This window comes from Capra hircus, chromosome 4 (assembly GCF_001704415.2).
Source record: "Capra hircus breed San Clemente chromosome 4, ASM170441v1, whole genome shotgun sequence".
Lineage (NCBI taxonomy): Eukaryota > Metazoa > Chordata > Mammalia > Artiodactyla > Bovidae > Capra > Capra hircus.
This window is the reverse complement of record NC_030811.1, coordinates 63,723,232-63,750,621: the sequence shown is the minus strand read 5'-3', so window position 1 is coordinate 63,750,621 and position 27,390 is coordinate 63,723,232. Positions and strand designations below refer to the sequence as shown.

Here is a 27,390-nt window from a genome sequence, read left to right as displayed (position 1 = left end):
GGCAGGCTCTGGGGGACTGTGGTTTTGCCTCCGTTTTCACTGGGCCCCATCGCTTGGTGCTTGACTTGTTCAGCAGAGGTCTGCGGTCATTCCCAAGCTGTTTGCTTGCTAAGATAAGGTCATACGTGTTTTTACTTTGGGATAATTGAGCAGTTTCTCAGGCAAACCACGGTGTAGATAATAGAGGTGAGCATAAACGCACTGAGCGTGTAGTGTTGAGAAACATGCTGATGCTGCTTTCTGTTCCTACAAACTGAAGAACCAGGTGTCTTAGGGATTTCGTGAGAAAGTACCCAGAAGTCATTGTGTTTTCCTTTGGCCAGAAACCCCCCAGTTCTCCGTTAGCTCTTTTGTGGACTTGATGGTGGCAATGAAAAAGTAAAGGAGAAAGGGAGGAAGGTGGACTGTAAGACTGTTTTTAAGGACATCTTTGTTGTTGTTTTTAATACTTGGCTGCACTAGGTCTCAGTTGTGGCATGCAAGATCCGGTTCCCTGAGCAGGGATCAAACTGGGGCCTCCTGCACTGAGACTGTGGCGTCTTAGCCACTGGACCACAGGAAAGTCCCCATAAGACTGTTTTTAAAGTTTATTCTGGGAACAAATGCCTCTACCTGTCCATCCCACCCCCCCATTTTAGGCCACAATATAAGAAAAAGGATGTGTGGTGGTGTATCTATTAATTTGATGACTTGAAGAATAAAATCTTACTACAGTTGATGAGTGCCTGTAGCTTTTCTTTCTTTGAACTTTAGGTAAAGCCGAGTTGAGTATTGACTTTTCTTGCACTGTAATTAAATTGCTTTCACGTTAGAAAATGCCACTTGCTCACAACTTTTCTATTAACCACAGCTTACATTGTAGCAAACAGGCCTTGTAAAGATGCACAGAGTTGCAGGAATGAAGAATGCTCTTTTTCCCCTCAAAGTAGAATGATAATGCCCTGCCCACCCGCCTGGTCCCATCTCAGTGTTACTTCACTCTACTTGGAACCGACTTTCTCCTGTTCTGAAATCTGAATCAAGTTGATCCATCTTTACCCTTCAGGATTCAGTTGAACTCTCATTTTCTCAAGAAATCTCTTATCTGCCTCACCCATCCCATTATCAGTCTCATTCTTTGGCTTTTTACTTCTTGGATAACCTGACGCATCTGTAATAACTGAAGAATTGGTGATTTAGTTGTTTCAAGTCTGTCTCTCCTCCCTCATCCCAGAAGAGCGTAAAATAACATGGGTTGTGTTTATCCTGAAGACAGTTTTATCTCTAGCTTCCATAACAGTGCCTGGTGCATAATAGACACTTGATAAATGCTTCATGAATGCTATGTACTAGGTCATGACCAGGATCAGGATGGAGCTGGAATTGTTCAGTCACTCAGTTGTGTCTGACTCTCTGTGACCCCATGGACTGCAGTATGCCAGGCCTCCCTGTCCATTACCAACTCCCGGAGCTTACTCAAACTCATATTCATTTTGTTAGTGATGCCATCCAACCGTCTCATCCTCTGTCGTCCCTTTCTCATCCTTCCTTCAATCTTTCCCAGCATCAGGGTCTTTTCAAGTGAGTCAGTTCTTTGCATCAGGTGGCCGAAGTACTAGAGTTTCAGCTTCAGCATCAGTCCTTCCAATGAATATTCAGGACTGATTTCTTTTAGGATTGACTGGTTTAATCTCCTTGCTGTCAAAGGGACTCTCAAGAGTCTTCTCCAACACCACAGTTCAAAAGTGTCAATTCTTCAGCGCTCACACATCCATACATGACTAGAAAAACCATAGCTTTGTCGGCAAAGTAATGTCTCTGTTTTTTAAGATGCTATCTAAGTTTGTCATAGCTTTTCTTTCAAGGAGCAAGTGTCTTTTAATTTCATGGCTGCAGTCACTGTCTGCAATGATTTTGGAGCCCAGGAAGAGAAAATCTGTCACTGCTTCCCTGCTTTTCCCCTTCTATTTGCCATGAAGTGATGAGACTGGATGCCATGATCTTAATTTTCTCAGTGTTGAGTTTTAAGCCAGCTTTTTCACTCTCGTCTTTCACCTTCATCAAGAGGTCCTTTAGTTACTCTTCACTTCTGCCATTATAGTGGTATCATCTGCATATAGGTCGTTGATATTTCTTCCGGCCATCTTGATTCCAGCTTGTGCTTCATCCAGTCCAGCATTTCTCATGATGTGCTCTGCATATGAGTTAAATAAGCAGGGTGACAGTATACAGCCTTGTCACATTCCTTTCAGAATTTTGAACCAGTCAGTTGTTGTATGTCAGGTTCTAACTTGCTTCTTGACTTGCATACATGTTTCTCAGGAGACAGGTATGGTGGTCTGGTACTCCTGTCTCTTTAAGAACTTTCCACAGTTGGTTGTGATCCACACACTCAAAGGCTTTAGCATAGCCATGAAGCAGAAGTAGATGTTTTTCTGGAACTCCCTTGCTTTCTCCATGATCCAGGGTATGCTGGTGTTTGATCTCTGGTTCCTCTGCATTCCTTAGTATTTTGCTTTAAGGGTGGGAGATTGAATCCACTGGATAAGAAACCTGGGCCACGCAGAGATCATTCCTAGCCCTGGGCTGTTGCCTACCTGTGTGGTACTGACTGTGTGTGCATGGCAGGAAGCCCCTAAATCATCATCAGTCCTGTCCATTCTGAGCATTTTCTGTCCACCAGTGTCTGAAGGGCTTGTTTGCAGGTTCTGTTGATGTCTGTGACATTAGCAGTTAATTTCCTGGTATCTTGGATCACAAAGGCCTAAACCAACTCTGATTTCAGGGCTCTCTGTCCTGCTAGTGCTTCCCTGCAGCCAGCCACAGCCGGACCCCCTGCCCACCTGGGGTACCATCTCCACATCCTGAGGCTGCCACAGAGCACCTGCTTGGGAGTCCTGCTGGTGTCCTTCCTATACTGGGACAGTTGGTGGAGAATGGCTGGAAACCCTTCATGCCCCTACAGGACTCACGGCCCTCACTCACTAGGGGACAGAGGACTACAAGGATGATTGTCTAAAGCTTTGTTGCTAGAGGAACAAAAATGAGAACTTTCCTTGAAATTAACCTCGAGGAGGAAGTTTATCAGCATTTCTTAGCTGCTGCTTCCTCTTCCTAGCCCCACACCTTTTGAAAATTGCTAATGGGATCTGAAGCCTTCTCCAGATGATCTTCCCGATCCAGGAATGGAACCGGGGTCTCCTGCACTGCAGGCGGATTCTTTACCAGCTTAGTCACCACAGAAGCAATACGTGAACCGTGAACTTCCAGATGTTCAAGCTGGTTTTAGAAAAGGCAGAGGAACCAGAGATCAAATGGCCAACGTCTGCTGGATAATTGAAAAAGCAAGAGAGTTCCAGAAAAACATCTATTTCTGCTTTATTGACTATGCCAAAGCCTTTGACTGTGTGGATCACAATAAACTGTGGAAAATTCTGAAAGAGATGCGAATACCAGACCACCTGACCTGCCTCTTGAGAAACCTATATGCAGGTCAGGAAGCAACAGTTAGAACTGGACATGGAACAACAGACTGGTTCCAAATAGGAAAAGGAGTATGTTAAGGCTGTATATTGTCACCCTGCTTATTGAACTTCTATGCAGAGTACATCATGAGAAACGCAGGGCTGGTAGAAGCACAAGATGGAATCAAGATTGCCGGGAGAAATATCAATCACCTCAGATATGCAGAAAGTGAAGAGGAACTAAAAGCCTCTTGATGAAAGTGAAAGTGGAGAGTTTAAAAGTTGGCTTAAAGCTCAACATTCAGAAAACGAAGATCATGGCATCTGGTCCCGTCACTTCATGGGAAATAGATAAGGAAACAGTGGAAACAGTGTCAAACTTTATTTTGGGGGACTCCAAAATCACTGCAGATGGTGACTGCAGCCATGAAATTAAAAGATGCTTACTCCTTGGAAGAAAAGTTATGACCAACCTAGATAGCGTATTCAAAAGCAAAGACATTCCTTTGCCAACAAAGGTCCGTGTAGTCAAGGCTATGGTTTTTCCAGGGGTCATGTATGGATGTGAGAGTTGGACTGTGAAGAAAGCTGAGTGCTGAAGAATTGATGCTTTTGAATTGTGGTGTTGGAGAAGACTCTTGAGAGTTCCTTGGAATGCAAAGAGATCCAACCAGTCCATTCTGAAGAAGATCAGCCCTGGGATTTCTTTGGAGGAAATGATGCTGAAGCTGAAACTCCAGTACTTTGACCACCTCATGCAAAGAGTTGACTCATTGGAAAAGACTCTGATGCTGGGAGGGATTGGTGGCAGGAGGAGAAGGGGACAACAGAGGATGAGATGGCTGGATGGCATCACCAACTCGATGCACGTGAGTTTGAGTGAACTCCAGGAGTTGGTGATAGACAGGGAGGCCTGGCGTGCTGCGATTCATGGGGTCGCAAAGACGGACATGACTGAGCGACTGAACTGAACTGCACTGAACTGAATGGGAGCTGGCTTTATCTCTTTGTGTACAGACAAAATAAAAAGTAAGACATACCATACAGTGAGGTCTATCTGAGAATCTGAATCTGAGTGTTTTGACCCTTTCAAGACAGAACCTGCATAACAGAGTCTACTGTTTAGAAACTTCCTGTATGTTCAAGTCTGTGTTTTGTTTTTTCTTTGAGCCTTTTTCTGTTTTCCTTTGAGCCTTCTTGATGACTCCAGGTGTTTTGTTTTAAAGGTAAGAATTAGCATTTTAACCAGTCAGCTCTTTTGGGATTTACCCCTCGATTCTATCGTGTGCATTGGCTGATATTGCCCTAGTAATGGAGAAGCAGCAAATCTTCAGGCAACTCATATATTTCTTTTTCATACACCACACACTAATTATTTGTCTGCCTTACATTTTGGCAGTAGAGATTTCCTTAACAGTTGGTTGCAAATTGAATTTTAGAAATCAAATCCCACTGGCTGCAGGAACATATCAGATAAGCTTTATCTTCCTTTCTAATTAAGCATCACTAGGCAGTGACTCCTGTCATTTAAGCTTTCAGTTTCCTTTCCTTTGTTCTTTTTGTCAAGTTATTGTTTTGTAAATATAGCTCAGCTGGTAAAGAATCCACCTGCAATGCAGGAGACCTTGGTTTGATTCCTGGGTTGAGAAGATCCCCTGGAGAAGGAATAGGCTACCCACTCCAGTATTCTTGGGCTTCCGTGGTGACTCAGCTGGTAAAGAATCCACCTGCAATGCAGGAGACCCCGGTTCCATTCCTGGATCAGGAAGATCAGCTGGAGAAGGGAAAGGCTAGCCACTCCAGTATTTCGGCTTGGAGAATAGTCCATGGGATCACAAAGAGTCTGACAGAACAGAGTGACTTTCGCTTTCAGTTTCACTGAAGTTCCCTGGTAAGGCTTCCTGTTGCAGGGGAGCCTGCAATGAGTTCTACTGAATTTTAACACTTTGTGTTCATTTTCTGAAAGTGAAGCATGACTGTGACTTATGTGGTTGGTTTTGGCGGTAAACCTCAGGCCGGACCTCATTGTGTTGGTAGCCCAGTGGCAGGCATTAAAAGAAATATAACTCCCAACCTCACTACTGAAAGAAATCAAGAAGACAAGAGAAGTCAGGCAAACATCCATAAAGGTGCTTTCCAAATTGTGAATACTTAAAATTTTTATTAGGATACAGGATCATCCCTTTTTTCACTTATGGATATACCTTATTATACTGGCTAGGAATCCAGTGCAGTGTTGAATTGGTGAAATTGGCCTTCCTTGCTTTATTTTTGATCTTAAAGCATTCAATCTTTTACTATTGTGTTAGCTAACAGTAGGTATTTCATCAATGCCCTTTATTAATTTGAGAAAACTATCTATTATTCTTTAATTATCACCTTTTATCATTAATGGATGCTGAATTTTTCACATTTTTCATACATCTGCTAATATAGTGAATCACATTGATTGATTGACTTTCCTTTTTTTTTTTTTTGGCAGTCTGATTCTGTTTAGGCTTTATTGTGCTTAAATTTTTAAAAAATTTTTTTAAATTTTACTTTATTTTACTTTACAATATTGTACTGGTTTTGCTATACATTGACATGAATCTGCCATGGGTATACATGAGTTCCCAATCCTGAACCCCCCTCCTACCTCCCTCCCCATATCGTCTCTCTGGGTCATCCCAGTGCACCAGCCCCAAGCATCCTGTATCCTGTATCAAACCTAGACTGGCGATTTGTTTCTTACATGATAGTATACATGTTTCAATGCCATTCTCCCTAATCATCCCACCCTCTCCCTCTCCCACAGAGTCCAAAAGTCTGTTCTATACATCTGTGTCTTTTCTGCTGTCTCGCATACAGGGTTATCATCACCATCTTTCTAAATTCCGTATATATGTGTTAGTATACTGTATTGGTGTTTTTCTTTCTGGCTTACTTCAGTCTGTATAATCAGCTCCAGTTTCATCCACCTCATTAGAACTAATTTAAATGTATTCTTTTTAATGGCTGAATAATACTCCATTGTGTATATGTACCACAGCTTTCTTATCCATTTGTCTGCTGATGAACATCTAGGTTGCTTCCATGTCCTGGCTATTATAAACAGTGTTGCGATGAACATTGGGGTACACGTGTCTCTTTCAGTTCTGGTTTCCTCAGTGAGCATGTTGAGCAGTGGGATTGCTGGGTCATAAGGCAGTTCTATTTCCAGTTTTTTAAGGAATCTCCACACTGTTCTCCATAGTGGCTGTACTAGTTTGCATTCCCACCAACAGTGTAAGAGGGTTCCCTTTTCTCCACACCCTCTCCAGCATTTATTGCTTGTAGACTTTTGGATTGCAGCCATTCTGACTGGTGTGAAATGGTACCTCATTGTGGTCTTGATTTGCATTTCTCTGATAATGAGTGATGTTGAGCATCTTTTCATGTGTTTGTTAGCCATCCATATGTCTTCTTTGGAGAAATGTCTATTTAGTTCTTTGGCCCATTTTTTGATTGGGTTGTTTATTTTTCTGGAATTGAGCTGCATAAGTTGCTTATATATGTTTGAGATTAGTTGTTTGTCAGTTGCTTCATTTACTATTATTTTCTTCCATTCCAAAGGCTGTCTTTTCACCTTGCTTGTAGTTTCCTTTGTTGTGCAGAAGCTTTTAATTTTAATTAGATCCCATTTGTTTATTTTTGCTTTTATTTCCAGTATTCTGGGAAGTGAATCATAGAGGATCCTGCTGTGATTTATGTCTGAGAGTGTTTTGCCTATGTTCTCCTCTAGGATGATTGATTGACTTTAAAATGTTAAAACAGTCGTTCATTCCCAGGATAAACCTATTTAATCACTGTGTGTGTGTTATGCTAAAATTTTATAAGAACTTTTGCATCTATGTTGATGAGAGATAGCAAATCTATAGTTTTGTCTTAAAATGTCTGACTAATTTTGGCATAGATAATACTGGCCTCATAAAATGAGTTAATTGTATACCCTGTTTATTCTATTTTCTGGGAGGATTTATGTAGACTTGATATGCTTTCTTCTAAATATTGCTTTATAGAACTCACAGAAGCCACCTGGGTCTGGAATTTTCCTTGTATACTCCTAATAGCAAGTTGAGTTTCTTTAATAGATATAGAGTTATTTAGCTTATCCATTTTTCCTTGAATGAGTGAGGTGGGATTATAGCTTATACAAGCTGTCTATAAGACACATAGATTTTTGTAAACCAAAATTAATTCATTTGAATTGTTTCACAGATGACATCTTTTAGAAAACCAAGCAGGATGGGCTGGGGTATTTGCAAGTGGGCACATCCTATAAATAAAATTCCCATTATGGACCCAAGATAGGCAGTAATTTTGTGTTCATGACATCACATTGAAAAATAAACCTTCAGGACAACAGGCATATTCACTGTTACTTTTTCAAAATATTGGAATATATACTGCATATAAGTCAATTTTTAGATTACTTATCACCTTACTATTTCAAATACTTATGAAAAGTTAGAGATCAAAAATATGAAAAAATATTCAAGAAAAGTAGAAGATAGTTTAAGATAGTCATGACATGAATGTAGTCAAAGTTCCAGGCAGAGGAGAGAACTAGCAGTAGCAGGAAGGAAATAATACTAGAAATAATTCAAGGCATGTTCCCAGAACTAAAGGGCATGAGTTTATAGATTTTAAAAGCCATGACAAAGTATATGATCGTGAAGTTTTGAATTGGAAGGAATAATTTCCTGAAAGCTTTCAGAAAGAGAAACAAAAATAAAACAAAAATCTGATCATGGAGAAAGGGTTGGAAATCAGAATAGCAGGAAATGAAAAGTGTTAATTTAGCCAGAAATTGTGATATAACTCTTTTAAGAGGCTGGAGAGAAGAAAAAGAGGTTAAAAAAACAAAACAAAAAACTAAATTCTCATCTACCGTAGTAAGAAGTGAGTCGATGATCCATGTCAATGAAAAGTCTGGAGATAGCAAGAAAAGGATGCTATTTAGGTATTTGGTAGTAAAAACAAACAAACAAACAAACCTGTTTCAATAAAAGAGTGAAAGGCCAGTAGTCATGGGTTGGAGAAAGGACTACTGTTTTTCAGTATCAACTTTGTAGAATGAATACTTTTCTAACTATATGTGTTAATAATTTAGCAATTAAAATTAAAGAGTAGATAAGGATTTGCACGAGGTTTGCGTGGGCCTGTTAAATATGACACTAATACTTCTTCTCCTTCCAGATTCCCGGTACATTCTCTTACCTGTCGTGTTACATCACCTCCACATGCACTTGCAAGAACAGAAGGACCTGATCATGTGTGCACGGATCCTTAGCAACGTATTTTGTCTCATCAAGAAGAATAGCTCAGTAAGTAAACAGAGGCTATAGGATATAGTGCCCATCAGATGGCTTCTGGAAAGAAAATTTTAAGTCTTCTGAGAAAACACACCAAAGAATCATCCTTTGAGACTCTCGTTTTCATTTCCATCTGTGTTGGACTTTTTACTTTTCTTCTAAAGAAATTTCTTTTTTTTAACCTTGTAGGATGGCTGTAGCCCCAAATAACCTGTGTGTCTTAAACTTGTATTTCAAGAAAGAACTGAATACCCGATGAGAAAAATTAGAAATCTCAAAGCCTCCCACATGTGTCTTTAATCTTGATAAATCCTCTTTTGCAAGAATAAATTATTGCTTGCAAAGACAGTCTGTTTGGGCCCATTCAGTGAAAGACTGGATGATGATGGTCAGAGCTCGGCCACAGGCCTTGGGCCAAGCCCTGTGCACATAGTGAAAGCTAAAGAGGGGCCCAGGAGCCTGGTGGTATCTTGCACCACAACCATTACTAATCACTCCATTGTCATGGCTCTAGGAATTCCTGTCAATGTTCCTGACTCTTGAGGAATTGCAGTTTGTATTAGACGATGCAGTGTCAACAGAGAAAAATCGCATGCTTGCTTATAAACAGGGGTAACCCCCTGCATGCTCATGGTTCAGAGGTCTGGTGTGAAGTCCATGTGTGAAGGATGTCCTAGTTTAGTTCCATCAGTTTGCACCTGTTTACTACGCAGCCTTATCCGTAACAACTTTTACAAAGCAGGCTTGGCAGTGAATGTTGGGATACCTGTTTCTCTGCCTCCCACTTACTAGCATGCTATCGTTTCCCCATTTTCGTTCCCTCGGAGTTATGATCACCTTCTGAAGAGCTCCATAGCCAGCTGACATGTGCTTCCAGTAGAAGTCTTGGACACAGGACTCTAGTACTGTGGGAACAGTTGTTGTTGTTCAGTTGCTAAATCATGTCCAACTCTTTGTGACCCCATGGACTGCAGCACACCAGGCTCCTCTGTCCTTCACCGTCGTCCGGAGTTTGCTCAGACTCATGTCTGTTGAGTCAGTGATGCTTATCTAACCATCTCATCCTCTGTCACCCCCTTCTCCTCCTGCCTTCACTCTTTCCCAGCATCAGGGTCTTTTCCAGTGAGTCGGCTCTTTGCATCAGGTGGCCAAAGCATTGGAACTTCAGCTTCAGCGTCAGTCCTTCCAATGAGTATTCAGGGTTGATTTCCTTTAGGTTGACTAGTTTGATCTCCTTGCTGTCCAAGGGACTCTCAAGAGTCTTCTTCAGCACCGCATTTCAAAAGCATCGGTTCTTTGGTGGGAACAGAGTTGGCCCTTGAGAGAAAAAGGTCAGAAACTCTGTGTCTGAAAGTATGGTGCAAGATGCCTGCATAGGAGGGACCATTGCTTTTTACACACCCAATTCAGTAAAGTACAGCTATACCGTGCCTAGTGAGAATGTTTTTGCTAACTCTCATTGCTGAGAGTGAGAAGTAAGTTTAAAAGGTTACTTCAGAAAACCGAAAACGTCAGGTGTTAGTACAGATGATTTTTTTTTTTCTCCTCCTATTTCATTGTTGAAGTTTTGGTCAATTTTTGCACTTATCTTATAAGGAAGTCAGAGCAGAAACTCTGTTCTGGGGAGAAATCTTTAGTAGTTTTCTTTCCAGTGTAAGAAAGTTTATCATAAAATCCCAGCCAAAAGGGTCCTTCAAACTCATACTTTGTAAAAGTTTTCTTTGCAAAAGTAATCTTCTTGCTACACAAAGCATTTGTCATCATAGTCCTTTGCCTGGTGCAGGTATAATAAGAACTCAAATCCAGTACCTTTAGTCAGTGCAGAAAATTTTGCTCTCTCTCTCTCAAGTTCTGGGGCTTAGATAGTATTCATTTTGCTTTGGGAGAGCAGTCCCACCATGGCCACTGACATTAAGTCTAGTCTGTAACTAACATCATTCATTCAGACTGAATGCTGTTTGCTAATCTTTACATTCATGGGAAATAGATGGGGAAACAGTGGAAACAGTGTCAGACTGTATTTTTGGGGACTCCAAAATCACTGCAGATGGTGATTGCAGCCATGAAATTAAAAGACGCTTACTCCTTGGAAGAAAAGTTATGACCAACCTAGACAGCATATTCAAAAGCAGAGACATTCCTTTGCCAACAAAGGTCCGTGTAGTCAAGGCTATGGTTTTTCCAGTGGTCATGTATGGATGTGAGAGTTGGACTGTGAAGAAAGCTGAGCACCGAAGAATTGATGCTTTTGAACTGTGGTGTTGGAGAAGACTCTTGAGAGTCCCTTGGGCTGCAAGGAGATCCAACCAGTCCATTCTAAAGGAGATCAGCCCTGGGTGTTCTTTGGAAGGACTGATGCTAAAGCTGAAACTCCAGTACTTTGGCCACCTCATGTGAAGAGTTGACTCATTGGAAAAGACTCTGATGCTGGGAGGGATTGGGGGCAGGAGGAGAAGGGGACAACAGAGGATGAGATGGCTGGATGGCATCACCAACTCGATGCACGTGAGTTTGAGTGAACTCTGGGAGTTCTGGTGTGCTGCAATTCATGGGGTCACAAAGAGTTGGACACGACTGAGCGACTGCACTGAACTGAATTGAACTGAAAAATCACTTCATAGAAATAGTCATTTGCACTTAGGAGTTTTCGAAAATGACCCATGCAACTCCAGTGATGAGAAGAGTAAATGTAAACACAATCTGAAATCAAAATATTACAAACTCTTAAAACCAAGGGGGATGTTTAGTGAACTGTCAGGCCCATAGAGGCAAACTTAACTCACAGACAGACACACACCATGTTAGTGGCATAGCTGGTGTTCCAAATTAGTTTGGGGTGTGTTCTAGACCATCACCCCACCTTTTTACTTGCACCCCAGGTTCCCACTGCACTGCGGAGCCACATACTCTTGGGTAAGGTGTTAACATCTCTCTGCCTTTTGTTTTCTATGAAAGGTCATTCACTTAGATAAATTAAGGGAGGTCCAGAACTGACGAGCTCGAGTCCTTTGCTGGACTCTTATTTTAGGCCACAGTTTCCTGATCACATTATTTTTTTTTCCTTTAGGAAAAATCTGTGCTGGAGGAAATAGATGTGATAGTGGCCAGCCTGCTGGACATCCTGCTGAGAACCATCTTGGAGATCACCAGTCGTCCGCAGCCATCTGGCTCCACCATGAGGCTTCAGTTCCAGGATGTCACGGTAAGGCCATGGCGCACAACAGCAGAGTTGTGCTTGTCAAAGCCTCAGTTGCTTTGAGGGTGGGTTGCTGTAAGAATCTAGGGAATCTGAACTTGGGAGATGATCTATGTTCATTTCAAATGTATGTAAAAACCTTCATTTTACCAGGGGATGGAAGTAAGATGCGTGTTTGTTAAAAGATCTTGGATTAAGATATTTCTAATTGCAGAAAGGCCAAATTGGCCCAGTTTCCCCTCCCACCCCCCCTTTTTGCCCAATTGAAGTTAATCTGTGGCTCTATATCCTCAGTCTCCTTGATAACTATTCATTCTCTTTTCATTCATCAAACTGCTTGAGAAAGTTAGAACAGTGAAACAGACCAATAGCAGGCAAGGGTCCTAAGTTTTGATTGTGAATTTTTCGCTATGGCTAGTAAGGATCTTAATTTGGTGGCAAGTTGGTGGGGGAGGTCAGTTTCCTCAGCTGTAAATTATAGAAGCTTGACTTGGTGATTTTGAGATATCTTCAAGCTCCACTATTTTATGAATCTAATGTAATATGAGTTATAAATATTAAGACATAATTTATGTGATAGTTTATTAGTATATATGTTTATATGTGTATGTGTAGAGAGAGAGAGAGATGGATGGATGGGTACATAAATTTTCACATTTGAAACTCACATTCAGTTGACCAGTGTGGGCTTTTTTTTTTAAGGTCTGATTCAGAACATTCTTCTGAATACCACTTGCAGAAATGGCAGTAGATGCTATAGTTTTCATGGTTATTAACCAAAATGTCGGCCTTTTGCTATTATTTTTACAAATCATGCACTATAGAACCTCTATCATAAGAATGTTTGCCTAGCTCCTGATGATTTTTTTTTTTCTTTCACGTAAAGAAATAGAGGGTTTCCCAGGTGTCTCAGTAGGAAAAATCCCACCTGCCAATCCAGGAGGTGCAGGTTCGATTCCTGGGTCAGGAAGATCCCCTGAAGGAGGAAACGGCAACCCACTGCAGTATTCTTGTCTGGGAAGTCCCATGGACAGAGTGGGGTACAGACCATGGTGTCACAAAAGAGTTGGGCAGGACTTAGGGAATAAACAACAAACAGCAACAAAATAGAAAGCCCAGCCTGGCTGTCCTGCCAGGGTTGAGTGCCTTAAGGATGGCCATCTTGTATTGCATTTCATTTTCTCTGCTTTCAGAGCTGAGATTTACCTGGTTCTTCCTGCCAAGCTCTGGGTTTGGGAAGCAAAGTTACTCAATTTCTTTTAAGAAACAAAGGTTAAAGATTGTATGAAAAAACTTCCTAATATATGTAATAGTTGTACTGCCTCATTAAAGAAAAGAAGAGCAAGCTATTCTCATGATCTGGTGGAATTTCATGTGTAAAATGCCACTTACCTCATGGGGTTAGCTTTGTGTATTTGGCAACTCTTTGGTCCATAGTAAATGCTCAAAACATGTTGTTTTTTCTTAAAACCACTGGAGATCATTATGGGTTTGAAAGTTTGCAGGAGTTTGTTTTGAATTTTCTTTCTGTCTTCTCATGTTTTTCTGAAATTTTTATTTTGTGATAATTTGAGTCACATGCAGTTGTGAAAAATAATACAGATATTCCATGTTCCTTTTATCTAGTTTCCCTAATGGTAACGTCTTTCAGAACTGTAGCACAGTATCACAGCTAGGATATCGACAGTAATGCAGTCAAGATGCAGAATGTTCCACCACCCCAAGAATCCCCTGTCTTGCCCTTTTATAGCCAAACTCAATTCTCTCCCATCTTCACCTCCTTCTTAAGCCTGTCAACCGAAAAATTTGTTCTCCTTTTCTTGTTATTTTGTCATTTTAAGAGTGCTGTACTTGAGTCACTTTGCTGTACAACAGAGAATTGGTACAACGTTGTAAGTCGACTGTGATTTTTAAAAAATTTTTAAAAAGAATATTATACAAGTAGAACCATATAGTACATAACTTTTGTGATTGGCTTTTTTTTTTTTTTTAACTCAGCTTAATCCTCTAGAAATTCATCCAGGTCATTGTGTATGTGTATATATACATATATATAAATATATATATCTGTTCCTTTTTATTACTCAGGAGTTTTCATTGTGTAGATGTGCTATGCCAAAGGCCGTCTTGTTTGCAGAATTTGGCTGTTACTAACAAAGCTACTGTAGACATTTGCATGCAAGTTTTTATGTAAGCGTAAGTCTTCATTTCTGTAGGATAAATACTCCCAGGAGTATGGTTGCTGGATTGTATGGTAGTCGCCTATTTTGGTCTTTAATAAATGGCCTTACCTATTTCCATAATGGGTGTATAACTTTACATTCTCATATATGCAATGTATAATGAATGACCCAGTTTCTCAGAACCTCATAAGCATTTAGTGTTGTTGCTTTGGGGAGTGGGGAAGCATGGGCACACTCTGATAGGTGGGTAGTGGTAGCTTATCATGGTTTTGACTTGCATTTCCCTAACGATTAATGAGGCCAAACATCTTTTCACATACTTTTTTGAAATCTATATATTGCTTTCAGTGGAATGTCTTCTTATGTCTTTTCTCCTTTTTCTAATTGGATTGCTGTCCTTGGTTGAATATGTCATTTACAAATATTTTATCCCGCTCTGTAGCTTGTTTTCTCATCCTTTTAACAGGGTCTTTTTGTTGTAGAGAAAAAGTTTTTAATTTTGATGAAGTCCAGTTTATCAATTTTTCCTTTGATGGGTCATGCTTTTGATGTCAAGTTTAAGAAATCTTTTTGTCTAGCCCTATATTCTGAAGGTTATCTCCTAGGTTTTTTTTTTTTCTCTTTCCCTTAAAGTATTATAGTTTTATATGTCACATTAAAGTCTGTGAACCATTTTAAGTTGATTTTTATATTCATTGTGTCAGATAATTTTAACATCTCTATTATCTCAGTGTTGACATCTCTTGTCGTTTTTCATTCAGTTTGAGATCTTGGGTTTTTGTGTGACGAGTGATTTTCAGTTGAAATCTGGACATTTTTGTATTATAAGACTCCAGATCTTATTTAAACCTTCTCTTTCACATGGCTTTATGTGACAGCACTTAGCAAGGAATGGGTTAGGATGCCAATTCACGATGGGCGGTTGCAGGCAGAAATCCAGGCTCCTTACCTTGGCTTCACTGACACAGACGAGTGGTCATGAAAATACCTGCCCCCTTTTGACTCTCCATTCTGGAGACAGATGTTGGGGTGTCCCATCATGGCCTTGAAAAGAGGGAAACCTGGACTCCCCATTTGGCTCTTGTAGGTTTGAAAACAGCCAGATTTTTGTGATGTTGAGCTACAGTAGAGAAGTAACTGCTAAAAGTTTTGTCTTGTTAAACTTACCCTTTCCTGGTGCTTTGGCTTAAGAGAGCAGGCTTTCTGGAAGGTGCTGAGCGGAGGCAGGGGTGGGGGGTGGTTAGGGAGACTGTTGCAATTACTGTTACTTCAAGGAGGCCAGCTTCTTCAACTCCAGGGGCAGGATATCAGAGGCAAAAAGAAAACCCAGAGAACACTGCACCCTGTCCTTCCTTGGGTCTGAGGTCTCTAGCAGGCCTGTTCTCTTTCTACTTTCCAGAGTCATCTTGTTTGTTTTATATATAATGCAGGGGTTTTTGTCGTACTTGGCAGAAGGAATTGGGAAAAACATATATACTCCAGCTTCCCCAAAGCAGAAGAAAGTCCCCTTCATTTTGGTTTTGCTGGTGACATTTCAACTGCTTCCTGGCAATACAGCTCCAACACAGTCCTAAAATTATAATGGCCGACCAAACAAAATCACAGGAAATGCTCCATGTGGTCAAAGACTTCCCAAGGTCAAAAGCTAAAACACTTTGTCAAACTACTTTGTATCTATCAACAGGGTTGAAACTGTCAAATTTTTCTGGGCCATGTATGACCTGTAGGTCTTCACAGCGTAATGTTGTAGTTCAGTTGCTCAGTTGTGTCTGACTCTTTGCAACCCCTTGGACTGTAGCCCTCTAGGCTCCTCTGTCCATAGGATTTCCCCAGCAAGACTACTGGAGTGGGTTGCCATTTCCTCCTCCAGGGGATCTTCCCCACCCAGGAATCGAACCCATGTCTCCTCCTTGGCAGGTGCATTCTTTACCAGTGAGTCCCCTGGGAAGTCCTCACAGTATAATAATCAGTGCAAATTAAGAGACTTGAGAAGGCAGTGAGTGATGCTCATTGGTGGGTTTGGGCAGACGGGGTTTGTCTGGTTTGCTACAATTTTAGGAAAATCACATAAAGTGAAACCTTTCCCGCACATAGCTGTTTTGTGGCCCTTGCCATGTACCAAACCAAACTCTGGGTATGTGGGATGAAATTTGCAAGGAATGTGACCTTAAATAATTTGGTATCTTAGATTTTATAGATTTTATACTTCAAGATAGGTTGTTTTTTTTTTCAAGTCCTCAGGCAGACCTTGTCTGAATCCTACTCTGCCCTTTGATTACCTGTACGTGCTCTTGGGCAAGCTTCTGTTTAATTGCCTTTAAAATTGAGAAAGTAATTGTGCTTATCTCAACATGAGTTTGAGGGTGTCATCAAATCTATAGAAGTGTTTAAACAATATCAGTACATTTTAGCCATTAGTAATTGTGGTAGCAACACCAGTCCATAATATTATTATTATTGTAGAAGTAATATCTATGTTGTTATTGAGTTCGGCTGCTTCCCATTTATAAGATCAATTACACACTCACAAATGGTAGAAAAGAAAGATGCCTTTAATCAAAATGCCAGCCATCTGGGGAGATGATGAACTCAGCATCCCGTAAAACCACCTCCAAAGATTCTGCTCAGCAACAAAACCTTTTAAAAGAAACAAGAAAGTAACCTCAGTTCATCATTGAGATAGGGTGTCAGAATCACCACCATTCTTCAACTGTGTGCAGATTTGTCCAACCCTTGTGATCGTCCTTTAGGTGTTATCTTGTTCATACAGTTCGGTCACACATTTTGTTCAGATTACTGAAGGGAAAGCTAGAAAAGAGATCTGGTCATTTGTTCATTACTTATTCTTCATTTCTACTTCTTTGATCTACAGAAAGAATGGACCAGTTAGGCAAAGTATTGTGTGATTAAAAGATTTGAAAGGTGTGTTGGGCTAGGGATGAGTAGAACATGAGGGTGCCTGGTTTAAAAGTTAGTTATAGTGTATCTCTGCTAAAGTGACAAGGAAAAGGGGCTTCCTGCTGAAGGCAGTTTCCTATAAGAGCTGCTTTATTGTTGTTGTTGTTTATTGTTGTTCAGTTGCTAAGTCGTGTCCGACTCGTGACCCAACGGACTGTAGCCCTCCAGGTCCTCTGTCCTTGGGATTTTCCAGGCAAGAATACCGTAATGGCTTGCTGTTTCCTTCTCCAGGGGATTTTCCTGACCCAGGGATTGAACCTGCATCTGCTGCATTGGCAGGCAGATTTTTTACTGCTGAGCCACCAGGAAAGGCCCTTAGAGAGCTACTTATTTTTTAACTAATTCTAAGGTGAGAAGTAGGTCCTGATCATTGGCAAGGTTATTTCTCTGGGCACTGAAGACCTAATTTCTTCCTCTTTCTGAATTAGAGAACAGGCTCTCTGAATAGGGAGCTTTTCCATGGCAGTCCTACCCTGACACCTTTCTGTGTTTACAGAAAAAGTGCCCACCATAAGCAGACATGCTGTGGGTAAAAGCCGGTGCCACCGTGTGCCATGGTGAAGTGTTTCAGCTCTCTGCAAGTGCCACGTCTTCACCCTGTCTCCTGGTAACACCAACAGGGTGACTGGCTCCCACTCCTGTCATAACTCCGGATAACAGTAGCCTTATTTTTACCATCTAAATGGGTTGTACTTTTTGTTCTTCTACCAACTGCTGTTTAAGCTTTAAAATACTCTCACTAGTTGGGGGGAGTTGGGGGAGAGTAGAGCACCATTGTCGGAGAAGGCAATGGCACCCCACTCCAGCACTCTTGCCTGGAAAATCCCATGGGCGGAGGAGCCTGGTGGGCTGCAGTCCATGGGGTCGCTGGGAGTCGGACACGACTGAGCGACTTCACTTTCACTTTTCACTTTCATGCATTGGAGAAGGAAATGGCAACCCACTCCAGTGTTCCTGCCTGGGGAATCCCAGGGATGGGGGAGCCTCACTGGCTGCCATCTATGGGGTCGCACAGAGTCGGACATGACTGAAGCGACTTAGCAGCAGCAGCAGAGCACCATCGTAATCAGTTCCTTTCAAACATCTCATTGTAGATGGAAGCAGATTTTATAAAGAGGCATATATGGCCATTTGTTCAACCCCACAACTATTGGACTCCAGAGTTCCTTACCGTTGGCAAATGCATCTGTGTGCATAGTTCTGTTCAGCACCATTTATAGTGTGGATGACTCAGTTCAGCAGGAGCCATGTCTAAGACATAGCTCTACATTTGCCTAAAGCTTTTGTGTGCTATGGACTGTGTTTGAGGGAAGAAGGCAGAATTCTGTAAGGGGGAATTCTAGGGGAAATTTGGGTATATATAATGGAAGGTTTCTTGAAGACCTTATAGCCATCTACTAATCTTATTCCCAAGTGCTGGTGGAAATGGCCATTATACTCAATCTAGTAATATGGATGCAACCACTGTGGCATGGAGTTCTTGCTAAAGGTGATTTGTACTTAAATTCCAACATTAATATGAATTGAACCTTGGCCAACAATAATTTTTTATTTTTAACAAATTATGAGTCTATGGCTTTCATGCAGACACTTAAAGTCTCTTAAAATTACAGGTAAAAAATATGTCAGTGAAATATTGGACATCTCGGCCTTTTAACAGGGTTAAATGTTCTTAAACTGATGAAGTGAATAAATAAAATGACATTGTAAGGTAGATACTGGAATTGACAATATGTCTTAAATGTGCCAGGATGAGAGATTAGCATGACAAGTTGTTTGCATTGGGCCTAAACCGGATGTGACAGAGATAAATAGTCAATAATATGGATTCAGAGAGAGATTCTCTTAGTACAGTGACTGCAAACATTTAATGAAAATCTTCTCATTTTTGAATAATTTTTATGATTTACTAAAATCATTAAAAATAATGTCATTTAAGATATATCACTATTCATAGACAGAATGTATGTTGAAATAAATAGTCTAAGAATGTTAATCTTGTAGGTACATTGGAGATAGTGTGGTTAAGATGTAGAAAAACCAAAGATGAAAAATTGAATGCGTTTCCACTAACTAGATTTGTGTTTTCAGGTTGAGACATAAGAGCAGCTAAAAAGTGCAGACATTAACAAAGTAATATATTGAGCTTAGAGGGTATTTCTGCTAACCCATACTGGTGAGCTCTTAAATATTTGCCCTAAAAAGTGTGTAGAAATATTAATGTGTCATATCTATGTGTTGCAAATTATTACACACATGCAAGGAGTCAACTTACATCTCTTGGTACTGTGTGTGTGTGTGTGTGTGTGTGTGTGTGTGTGTGTGTGCACGTGATGTGTGTGCGGGCATGCACTCATTCACTCAGTCATGTCTGACTCTTGCAAGCCAGTGGTCTATAGTCCACTAGGCTCCTCCGTCCATGGTATTTTCCAGTTAAGAATACTGGAGTGGGTTGCCATATCCTCCTCCAGGGGATCTTCCCGACCCAGGGATGGAACCTGTATCTCTTGCATCACCTGCATTGGCAGGTAGATTCTTTACCACTAACATGGCCATAGCATAGCATCCTTGGGGCTCCCGTGGTCTTAGTGGCTTTGACTGTCTTGACTTAGCTACTGCTATTGGTAAATTCCACTTCTCTAAGCTTTTAGTCTCAAGTTGTACATATGAGTCTATAATATTTTCGCATGTAAACTCAAAGAATCCAATTCCCGATTAAACAGCATTTCTCTAAATCCACATTCACTTACCACTGGTTACCTCTTTTATTGTGCTTATACTGTTTTAAATGTACTTCAGTTCAGTTCAGTTGCTCAGTCGTGTCCGACTCTTTGAGACTCCATGAATCATAGCACGCCAGGCCTCCCTGTCCATCACCAACTCCTGGAGTTCACTCAAACTCATGTCCATCGAGTCGGTGATGCCATCCAGCCATCTCATCTTCTGTTGTCCCCTTCCTCCTGCCTTCAATCTTTCCCAGCATCAGGGTCTTTTCTAATGAGTCAGTTCTTCATATCAGGTGGACAAAGTACTGGAGTTTCAGCTTTAGTATCAGTCCTTCCAGTGAACACCCAGGACTGACCTCCTTTAGAATGGATTGGTTGGATCTCCTTGCAGTCCAAGAGACACTCAAGAGTCTTCTCCAACACCACAGTTCAAAAGCATCAATTCTTTGGTGCTCAGCTTTCTTCACAGTCCAACTCTCACATCCATACATGACCACTGGAAAAACCATAGCCTTGACTAGATGGACCTTTGTTGACAAAGTAATGTCTCTGCTTTTGAATATGCTGTCTAGGTTGGTCATAACTTTCCTTACAAGGAGCAAGCATCTTTTAATTTCATGGCTGCAGTCACCATCTGCAGTGATTTTGGAGCCCCCCAAAATAAAATCTGACACTGTTTCCACTGTTTCCCCATCTATTTCCCATGAAGTGATGGGACCAGATGCCATGATCTTCGTTTTCTGAATGTTGAGCTTTAAGCTAACTTTTTCACTCTCCTCTTTCACTTTCATCAAGAGGCTTTTTAGTTCCGCTTCACTTTCTGCCATAAGGGTGGTGTCATCTGCATATCTGAGGTGATTGATATTTTCCCAGCAATCTTATTCCAGCTTGTGCTTCTTCCAGCCCTGCGTTTCTCATGATGTACTCTACATATAAGTTAAATAAACAGGGTGACAATATACAGCCTTGACGTACTCCTTTTCCTGTTATACTTAAAAGTAGGTAAATTCTTTGCTGAGCAAAAGTTTCATTGAAAACAAATATTTTGTTAGAAATGCATCAGAAAATGCAGCAATAATGATTTTGTGTGTGTGTGTGTGTGTGTGTGTGCTCAGTCACTAAGTTGTGTCTGAATCTTTGTGACCCCATGGACTGAAGCCCTCTGATCTCTTCTGTCCATTTGGATTTTCCAGGCAAGAGTGCTGGAGTATGTTGCCATTTCCTTCTGCAGCAGATCTTCCTAACCAAGGGATCTAACCCACCCATATCTCCTGTGTCTCCTGCTTTGGTGGGCAGATTCTTTTCCCTCTGAGTCACCAGGGAAGCCTGATGACAATTTTATAAGGCCTCAAATCTATGGATGTTATACTTTTTTTTTTCTTTTCATTATTAATTTTTAAGATTTGGATTTTATAGGAGTCAGTTGCATAGCACCCAAGCACAAAAGAATCACAGTTAACTTTAACTGTTCTTAGACTTGTGGTTGCTGAGGGAAGTGGGGGTGAAAGAGGAGGGATGGATTGGGAATTTGGGGTTAGCAGATACAAAGTAGTATATACAGGATGGATAAACAAATTGTCCTCCTGTATAGCACAGTGGACTATCTTCAATGTCCTGTGATAAGCCATAAAGGAAAAGAATATGAAAAAAGATGTTTACACATTCTATGTAACAATCACTTTGCTGTACAACAGAAATTAATACATTGTAAATCAACTCTATTTCAATAAAATTTTTAAAAATTAACTGGTCTTAAAAGGAGATTGAAACCAACATTATGCTGTGTATGGCTTTCTCTACACCCAGCAAGTTAGCTGATAGGCCCTCTAGTGAGCTGGAGAAGATCATAGGAATTCAAATATTGAACAGGAAGTTATAGGAAGAGCTTGGAGTATAAAAAGCTGGAAATAACTCCAATTCTGCCAATTCTTTTTAGCCCACCAAACCTATATTTTACTTTATTTCAAGTAGTATTCCCTACGCTGTACGGCAGAAATTAATACAACATTGTAATCAACTACAATTAAAAAAAAAGAAAGAAAAAAATTAGTATTATATTCCCTACTTTATAACACTGATATGAGGCTTAAATGATACAATGAACCAAGGCACAGTAAATGCTTAATAAATAGTCAGAAGCCTCATTGCCTCACCTTCTTTAAGTGTATGTAGTTACTGCCCTACTGAAAAGCTTCCACCTAAGTTAAAAAAAAAAAACAAAAAACACTCTAAATTATAAAATGCATGTGTACCAAGTAAATGATCATCATCACAGGGAGAAATTTTGACTGTAATATCATGGTTAATTTAGATTAAGACAAACAATATCATAGGGTAAACTTGAATCATAGTGGGGTTTTTTCTTCAAGTGTTCTATTTGAGAGCACTTTGAGAGTTGAAAGTTAAGTTGTTGATGTTGTTTTATGCACTTGCTAAAAAAATATGCTTGCTCTTTTTTTTTCATTAGGGGGAGTTTGTTGCTTGTCTCCTGTCCCTATTACGGCAAATGACAGATAGACATTATCAGCAGCTTCTTGATAGTTTCAATACAAAAGAAGAACTAAGGGTAAGTGACATTATACCGTGTTCTTTAGTATATCTTTTTAGTTTCTCTTTTTCTTATTTATCATCATTCAGAAAATTTTTGGACCGTTGCTTTATCTGATTCCATTAAATTCTGTTTTTTATCAGATTTATCCACAGATTTGCTCTTCTGTAAATTGACTCTTTAAAATTGCTGTACCCAAGCCAAGAAGTTAACTCTTATTTTGGATAAGCATATAAGATTTAACATCTATCATCAAAGTCCAATAAAGTAACCTAGAAATAGAGTAACAAAACTAATGAGACAAAATCAAATAGACTAAGTCTAGTAGTGGTGATGTTGCCTTAATAGAAAATAAGGGAGAATATATTATCTTAATAGAAATAACCTTAATATAGAATAAGGGAGAATGTATTTTAGCTGATTTCATCCTGCTAAAGCCACAGTGAGAAGTTCTGGCTACAACATTCTGACTATGGAGGCAGAGTTTATATCTGATATTCTCTGTAGGCTGTAGTCTAATCACTATGCTGTGCTACTCTGACAGTCTAACATTAAATAGAAAATATTGATGTCTGGTTTGTAAAAGTCTGATCTTTGCTAAGATTTAGGGAGCCTTATTGCTTCCTTCCTTTAAGGCTTGCTGATGTGCTGCAGTCCATGGGGTCGCAAAGAGTTGTATACAGATGGCAACTAAACAACAGCAACGCTTCCTTTATGGTGTTCACTAAGATCTTAGAAGTTGATTGTCCTCGGTCACAGGAGTGATCTGTCACCTGTCACTAATTATGTTTATTTCTCTTCCATTGCTTCAGTTTCCAGACAGTTTCCAGACATAAACCATCAAAATGGAAGGGTTTCTCTAGTGCTGGTGAAACCACCCTCCTTCTCAGATGGGACTTGAACCCACAGTCTCTGACTTAGGAGGGGACTCAAAACCCTTCTTTCCTATTAAAACTGCTCGCCTTCTCACCTGAACTTACTGAAGCTCAGGTTCTTTGGTCACAGAAAGAATTCCAGCAAGAGGTGAAGTGATAGGCAAACAGAGTTCATTAGCATAAAACGCTTATGAGAGATACAAGTGGGCCAGCAAGAGTGCAACTCCAAGAACAAAGAGGGCTACATTTTTTGTAATCAAAGAAAAAGTGGGGAAAAGACCACCTTCTTCCTCATTTGGGGGTAGATATAAAGGTTTTACATCATCAGTTCTGCCTTTGAACCCCGTGTGCTCTGAGACTGTCATGGTGCTATTTAAGTCACATGTAGATTAGCAAAAGGGTGCTGCTGCTGCTGCTGCTAAGTCGCTTCAGTCCAACTCTGTGTGACTCCATAGACGGCAGCCCACCAGGCTTCACTGGCCCTGGGATTCTCCAGGCAAGAACACTGGAGTGGGTTGCCATTTCCTTCTCCAATGCATGAAAGTGAAAAGTGAAAGCAAAGCCAGTCAGTCATGTCTGACTCGCAGCGACCCCAGGGACTGCAGCCTACCAGGCTCCTCAGTCCATGGGATTTTCCAGGAAAGAGTACTGGAGTGGGTTGCCATTGCCTTCTCTGGCAAAAGGGTGTTAACATATACTAAAATGTAGTAATTCATCTCAGATTTTGATATAATATCCTCTTTCAAATATTTTCTTGCCCCTTTCACCTGTATTCCTGTCTTGACTACATACAGAAATGCTGCTTTTCAAAGACCATCAATTTCCTGACTTCGTGTAACGTATCTATTGTCTTGTGTTTTAACTATCATGACTTGTTCACAAGTCGAGTGTGCCTTGCACTTGAATGCACCTGATCTTCCTTAAAGGTGGTATAGATTGTTGCTAGATTACTGTCTTTTTTTGAGTGATTAGCAATGGCACCCCACTCCAGTACTCTTGCCTGGAAAAAAAATCCCATGGGCGGAGGAGCCTGGTAGGCTGCAGTCCATGGGGTTGCTAAGAGTCGGACATGACTGAGTGACTTCACTTTCACTTTTCACTTTCATGCATTGGAGAAGGAAATGGCAACCCACTCCAGTGTTCTTGCCTGGAGAATCCCAGGGACGGGGGAGCCTGGAGGGCTGCCGTCTCTGGGGTCACACAGAGTCACACATGACTGAAGCGACTTAGCAGCAGCCTATAACAGTCTCACAAGCCCTTTTAAAATTCTGTCTGTCTTTAATCCTCTAGTGAGATTTCTGAACTATTTAATTTTCCTCCTCTGTCCCTATCACTGAGGGATAAAGAACTATAAGACAGTGGATATAATTACACTGTAAGAATTGCATGATTAGAAGCCTTCATGGTGTCAATGGTTAGGGAAAAAGTGGAAACAGTGTCAGATTTCACTTTGGGTGGCACCAGAATTACTGCAGATGGGGACTGCAGCCATGAAATTAAAAGATGCTTGCTCCTTGGAAGAAAAACTATGGCAAACCTAGACAGTGTATTAAAGAATAGAGAGATCACTTTGCTGACAAAGGTCCATACAGTCGAAGCTATGGTTTTTCCAGTAGTCATGTATGGATGTGAGAGTTGGACCATAAAGAAGACTGAGCGCTGAAGAATTGATGCTTCTGAACTGTGGTGCTGGAGAAGACTCTTGAGAGTCCCTTGGACAGCAGGGAGATCAAACCAGTCAATCCTAAAGGAAATCAGTCCTGAATACTCATTGGAAGGACTGGTGCTGAAGTTGAAGCTCCAATACTTTGGCCACCTGTTGCAAAGAGCCGACTTGTTGGAAAAGACCATGATGCTGGGAAGGATTGAGGGCAAGAGGAGAAAGATGCGATAGAGGATGAGATGGACTCATCATCTGACTCATCGGACATGAGTTTGAGCAAACTCAGTGAAGAACAGGGGAGCCTGACGTGCTGCAGTCCATGGGGTCGCAGATTGTTGGACATGACTTAGTGACTGAACAATGGTGTCTCAGAGCAATATTCATAGTTTTAATATAGACAGTGCATAAGGATCACTTCTATTTGACTTTTAAATGTTGTATGATCTCAGATGAATTTTTCAATTCCTTGGATCAGTTTACAAGCTGAGTCATATGAAACAAAGAATAGATTTGGGCAGGTGTAATCTATTTGACAGTTGATTAGCATATGTCCAAGCCTGAAAATATCATGTTTTTCATGCTTGTATTAATATTTAATCTTGAGATTAGAATTTTAAATGGATAGATAGATCTTAGAGTTTATCTACTCTACATACAGAAATCCATGTGATTAAAAAGGAAAATAATTGTGCAGTTATGAACTATCATCACAAGTTGAATATTTAACACAGCTGAGGAATCATTAAGTTTTACAAAGTTTATAACTTCATATTTCAAAATTCATATAGGAAAAGATTACATATTTTCACAGAGCCTAGGAATTAAAAAAAAAAAGTGTGGAAAAGCATAAGCCAAAAAAGCATTGTTTAATCTAGGTATTGAGTTTTATGCTTTAATATTCATGTTAACAATAATAAAGCAAATGAAAATAATGAGTGGAATGTTTCATGTGATTGACCTTTTCAAAAGACACATGTCCCTCTTCCAAATAGTGGGGCCTAAAAACAAAACAAAACTGGACTTTAAGGTCAGGAAAATTATTTAATGATATGACTTCATCTATCCTTTAGGAAATACAGATTGAGCAATTCAGGCATACCAAGTGCTATCAGTGTTGTTATGTAACCAGCAGCAAAAAGGCCAGTTCCTGTTGGGGGTGGAATCAAAAAGGTCATGGGCAGTGACATAGGCAAATGAGAGTGGTGAAGACACAGAGTCAACACACAGTGCTTCAGAGCATCTAGGGCAGCCAGCCCAAACTCAAGGCTAGAGGAAAACTTGCCAAAGGAAGTCTTGGCTGAAAACTGAGTAGGAGTGTGCTGGCCATGTTTGGCTAAGACATTCAGCTCTCTCAACTGTGTTCTTGCTCAGTGGCGAAGCTGTGTCTGACTCTTTGTGACCCAGTGGGCTGCAGCACACCAGGCTCCTCTGTCCTTCACTCTCTCCCGGAGTTTGCTCAGATTCATGTCCATTGGGTTGGTGATGCCTGTCTAAACATCTCATCCTCTGCTGCCTCCTTCTTTCAGCTGTAATGTCACCCAGATATCCTGATATACCACATCTACCATTGTACCGTTACTAGAATCTGAAATATTTTTGTTTATATATATCCCAACTCCTAGCTACTAGCTTATATAATCTTCTTGAGTCTGAAGCTATTGCTGGTTCACCACTGTATCCTCAAGCTCAGAACTTGCCTAACACATTGTCGGTATTCAGGCAACATCTGTGAATTGATGGACTGACTATAGAGTTTAGAAGAGAGTTGTAAAACATAAACCTCTCTAAATATATATAGACTTTATTATGAAGACATTGGAAAACTATGGAGAGTTTTAAGAAGGGACAGACGTGATCACATTTGTATTAAGAAAGACCTATCTGGATGCACTATGGAATTATTGGATATTTGGTAAACTTGATGAGCATTTTCAGTGCATTGATAAGAATGGGAAGCCAAGGTGTCATAGACTGAGGGATTAAAAAAGAAAAAGATGTAGTGGATGTAAACTGTATTTCAAGAAGAGGAGTATAAGGTGTCTACTGAAGGAGAAGTTGGGCTATTAGAGGAATATTTATCATGGAGAAAGCTTAAACATGTTGAAATATTAATAATCAGAGCTGGTAGAAAGGGAGACACTAAAAATAAAAAGGTGCTAACTCACCAGGGAAAGTCCCTAAGAAAGCAGCAGGAGGGACCTAATTAATCTCATGCCTTGCCCAGTGTAAGACTGGAAGGGAAATAACTGGAGTGAAGGCAGGCTGGAGGCATTTATCTTATGAAAGGCTAATTAGTCATCTGGTTTTCATCTGTATTTTAAAAATTCAGATGTCATCTTTTAGCATATAAGTTTTTCATGTTCTCAATTTTCTTCAAAGTCAGATATCTGTATTCATGCTACTGAAATCTATGTTACAAGACTTTCCAAAGATGATTGCAGTGGTCCACAGTCCCTTACCTA

General features: G+C 40.4%; 1 protein-coding gene across 2 annotated transcripts in view; it reads left to right on the top strand.

Annotated features, from left to right (window-relative positions):
- Window positions 1–27,390, top strand: part of DOCK4 (dedicator of cytokinesis 4) — a 472,836-nt gene that overhangs the window by 336,427 nt on the left and 109,019 nt on the right. For both annotated transcript variants that reach the window (XM_005679177.3, XM_018047173.1), the window contains exons 24-26: window positions 8,664–8,791; window positions 11,847–11,981; window positions 22,310–22,408. In XM_005679177.3, coding sequence (XP_005679234.2) covers window positions 8,664–8,791; window positions 11,847–11,981; window positions 22,310–22,408 — 362 coding nt within the window. The remainder of the gene's footprint in view (window positions 1–8,663; window positions 8,792–11,846; window positions 11,982–22,309; window positions 22,409–27,390) is intronic.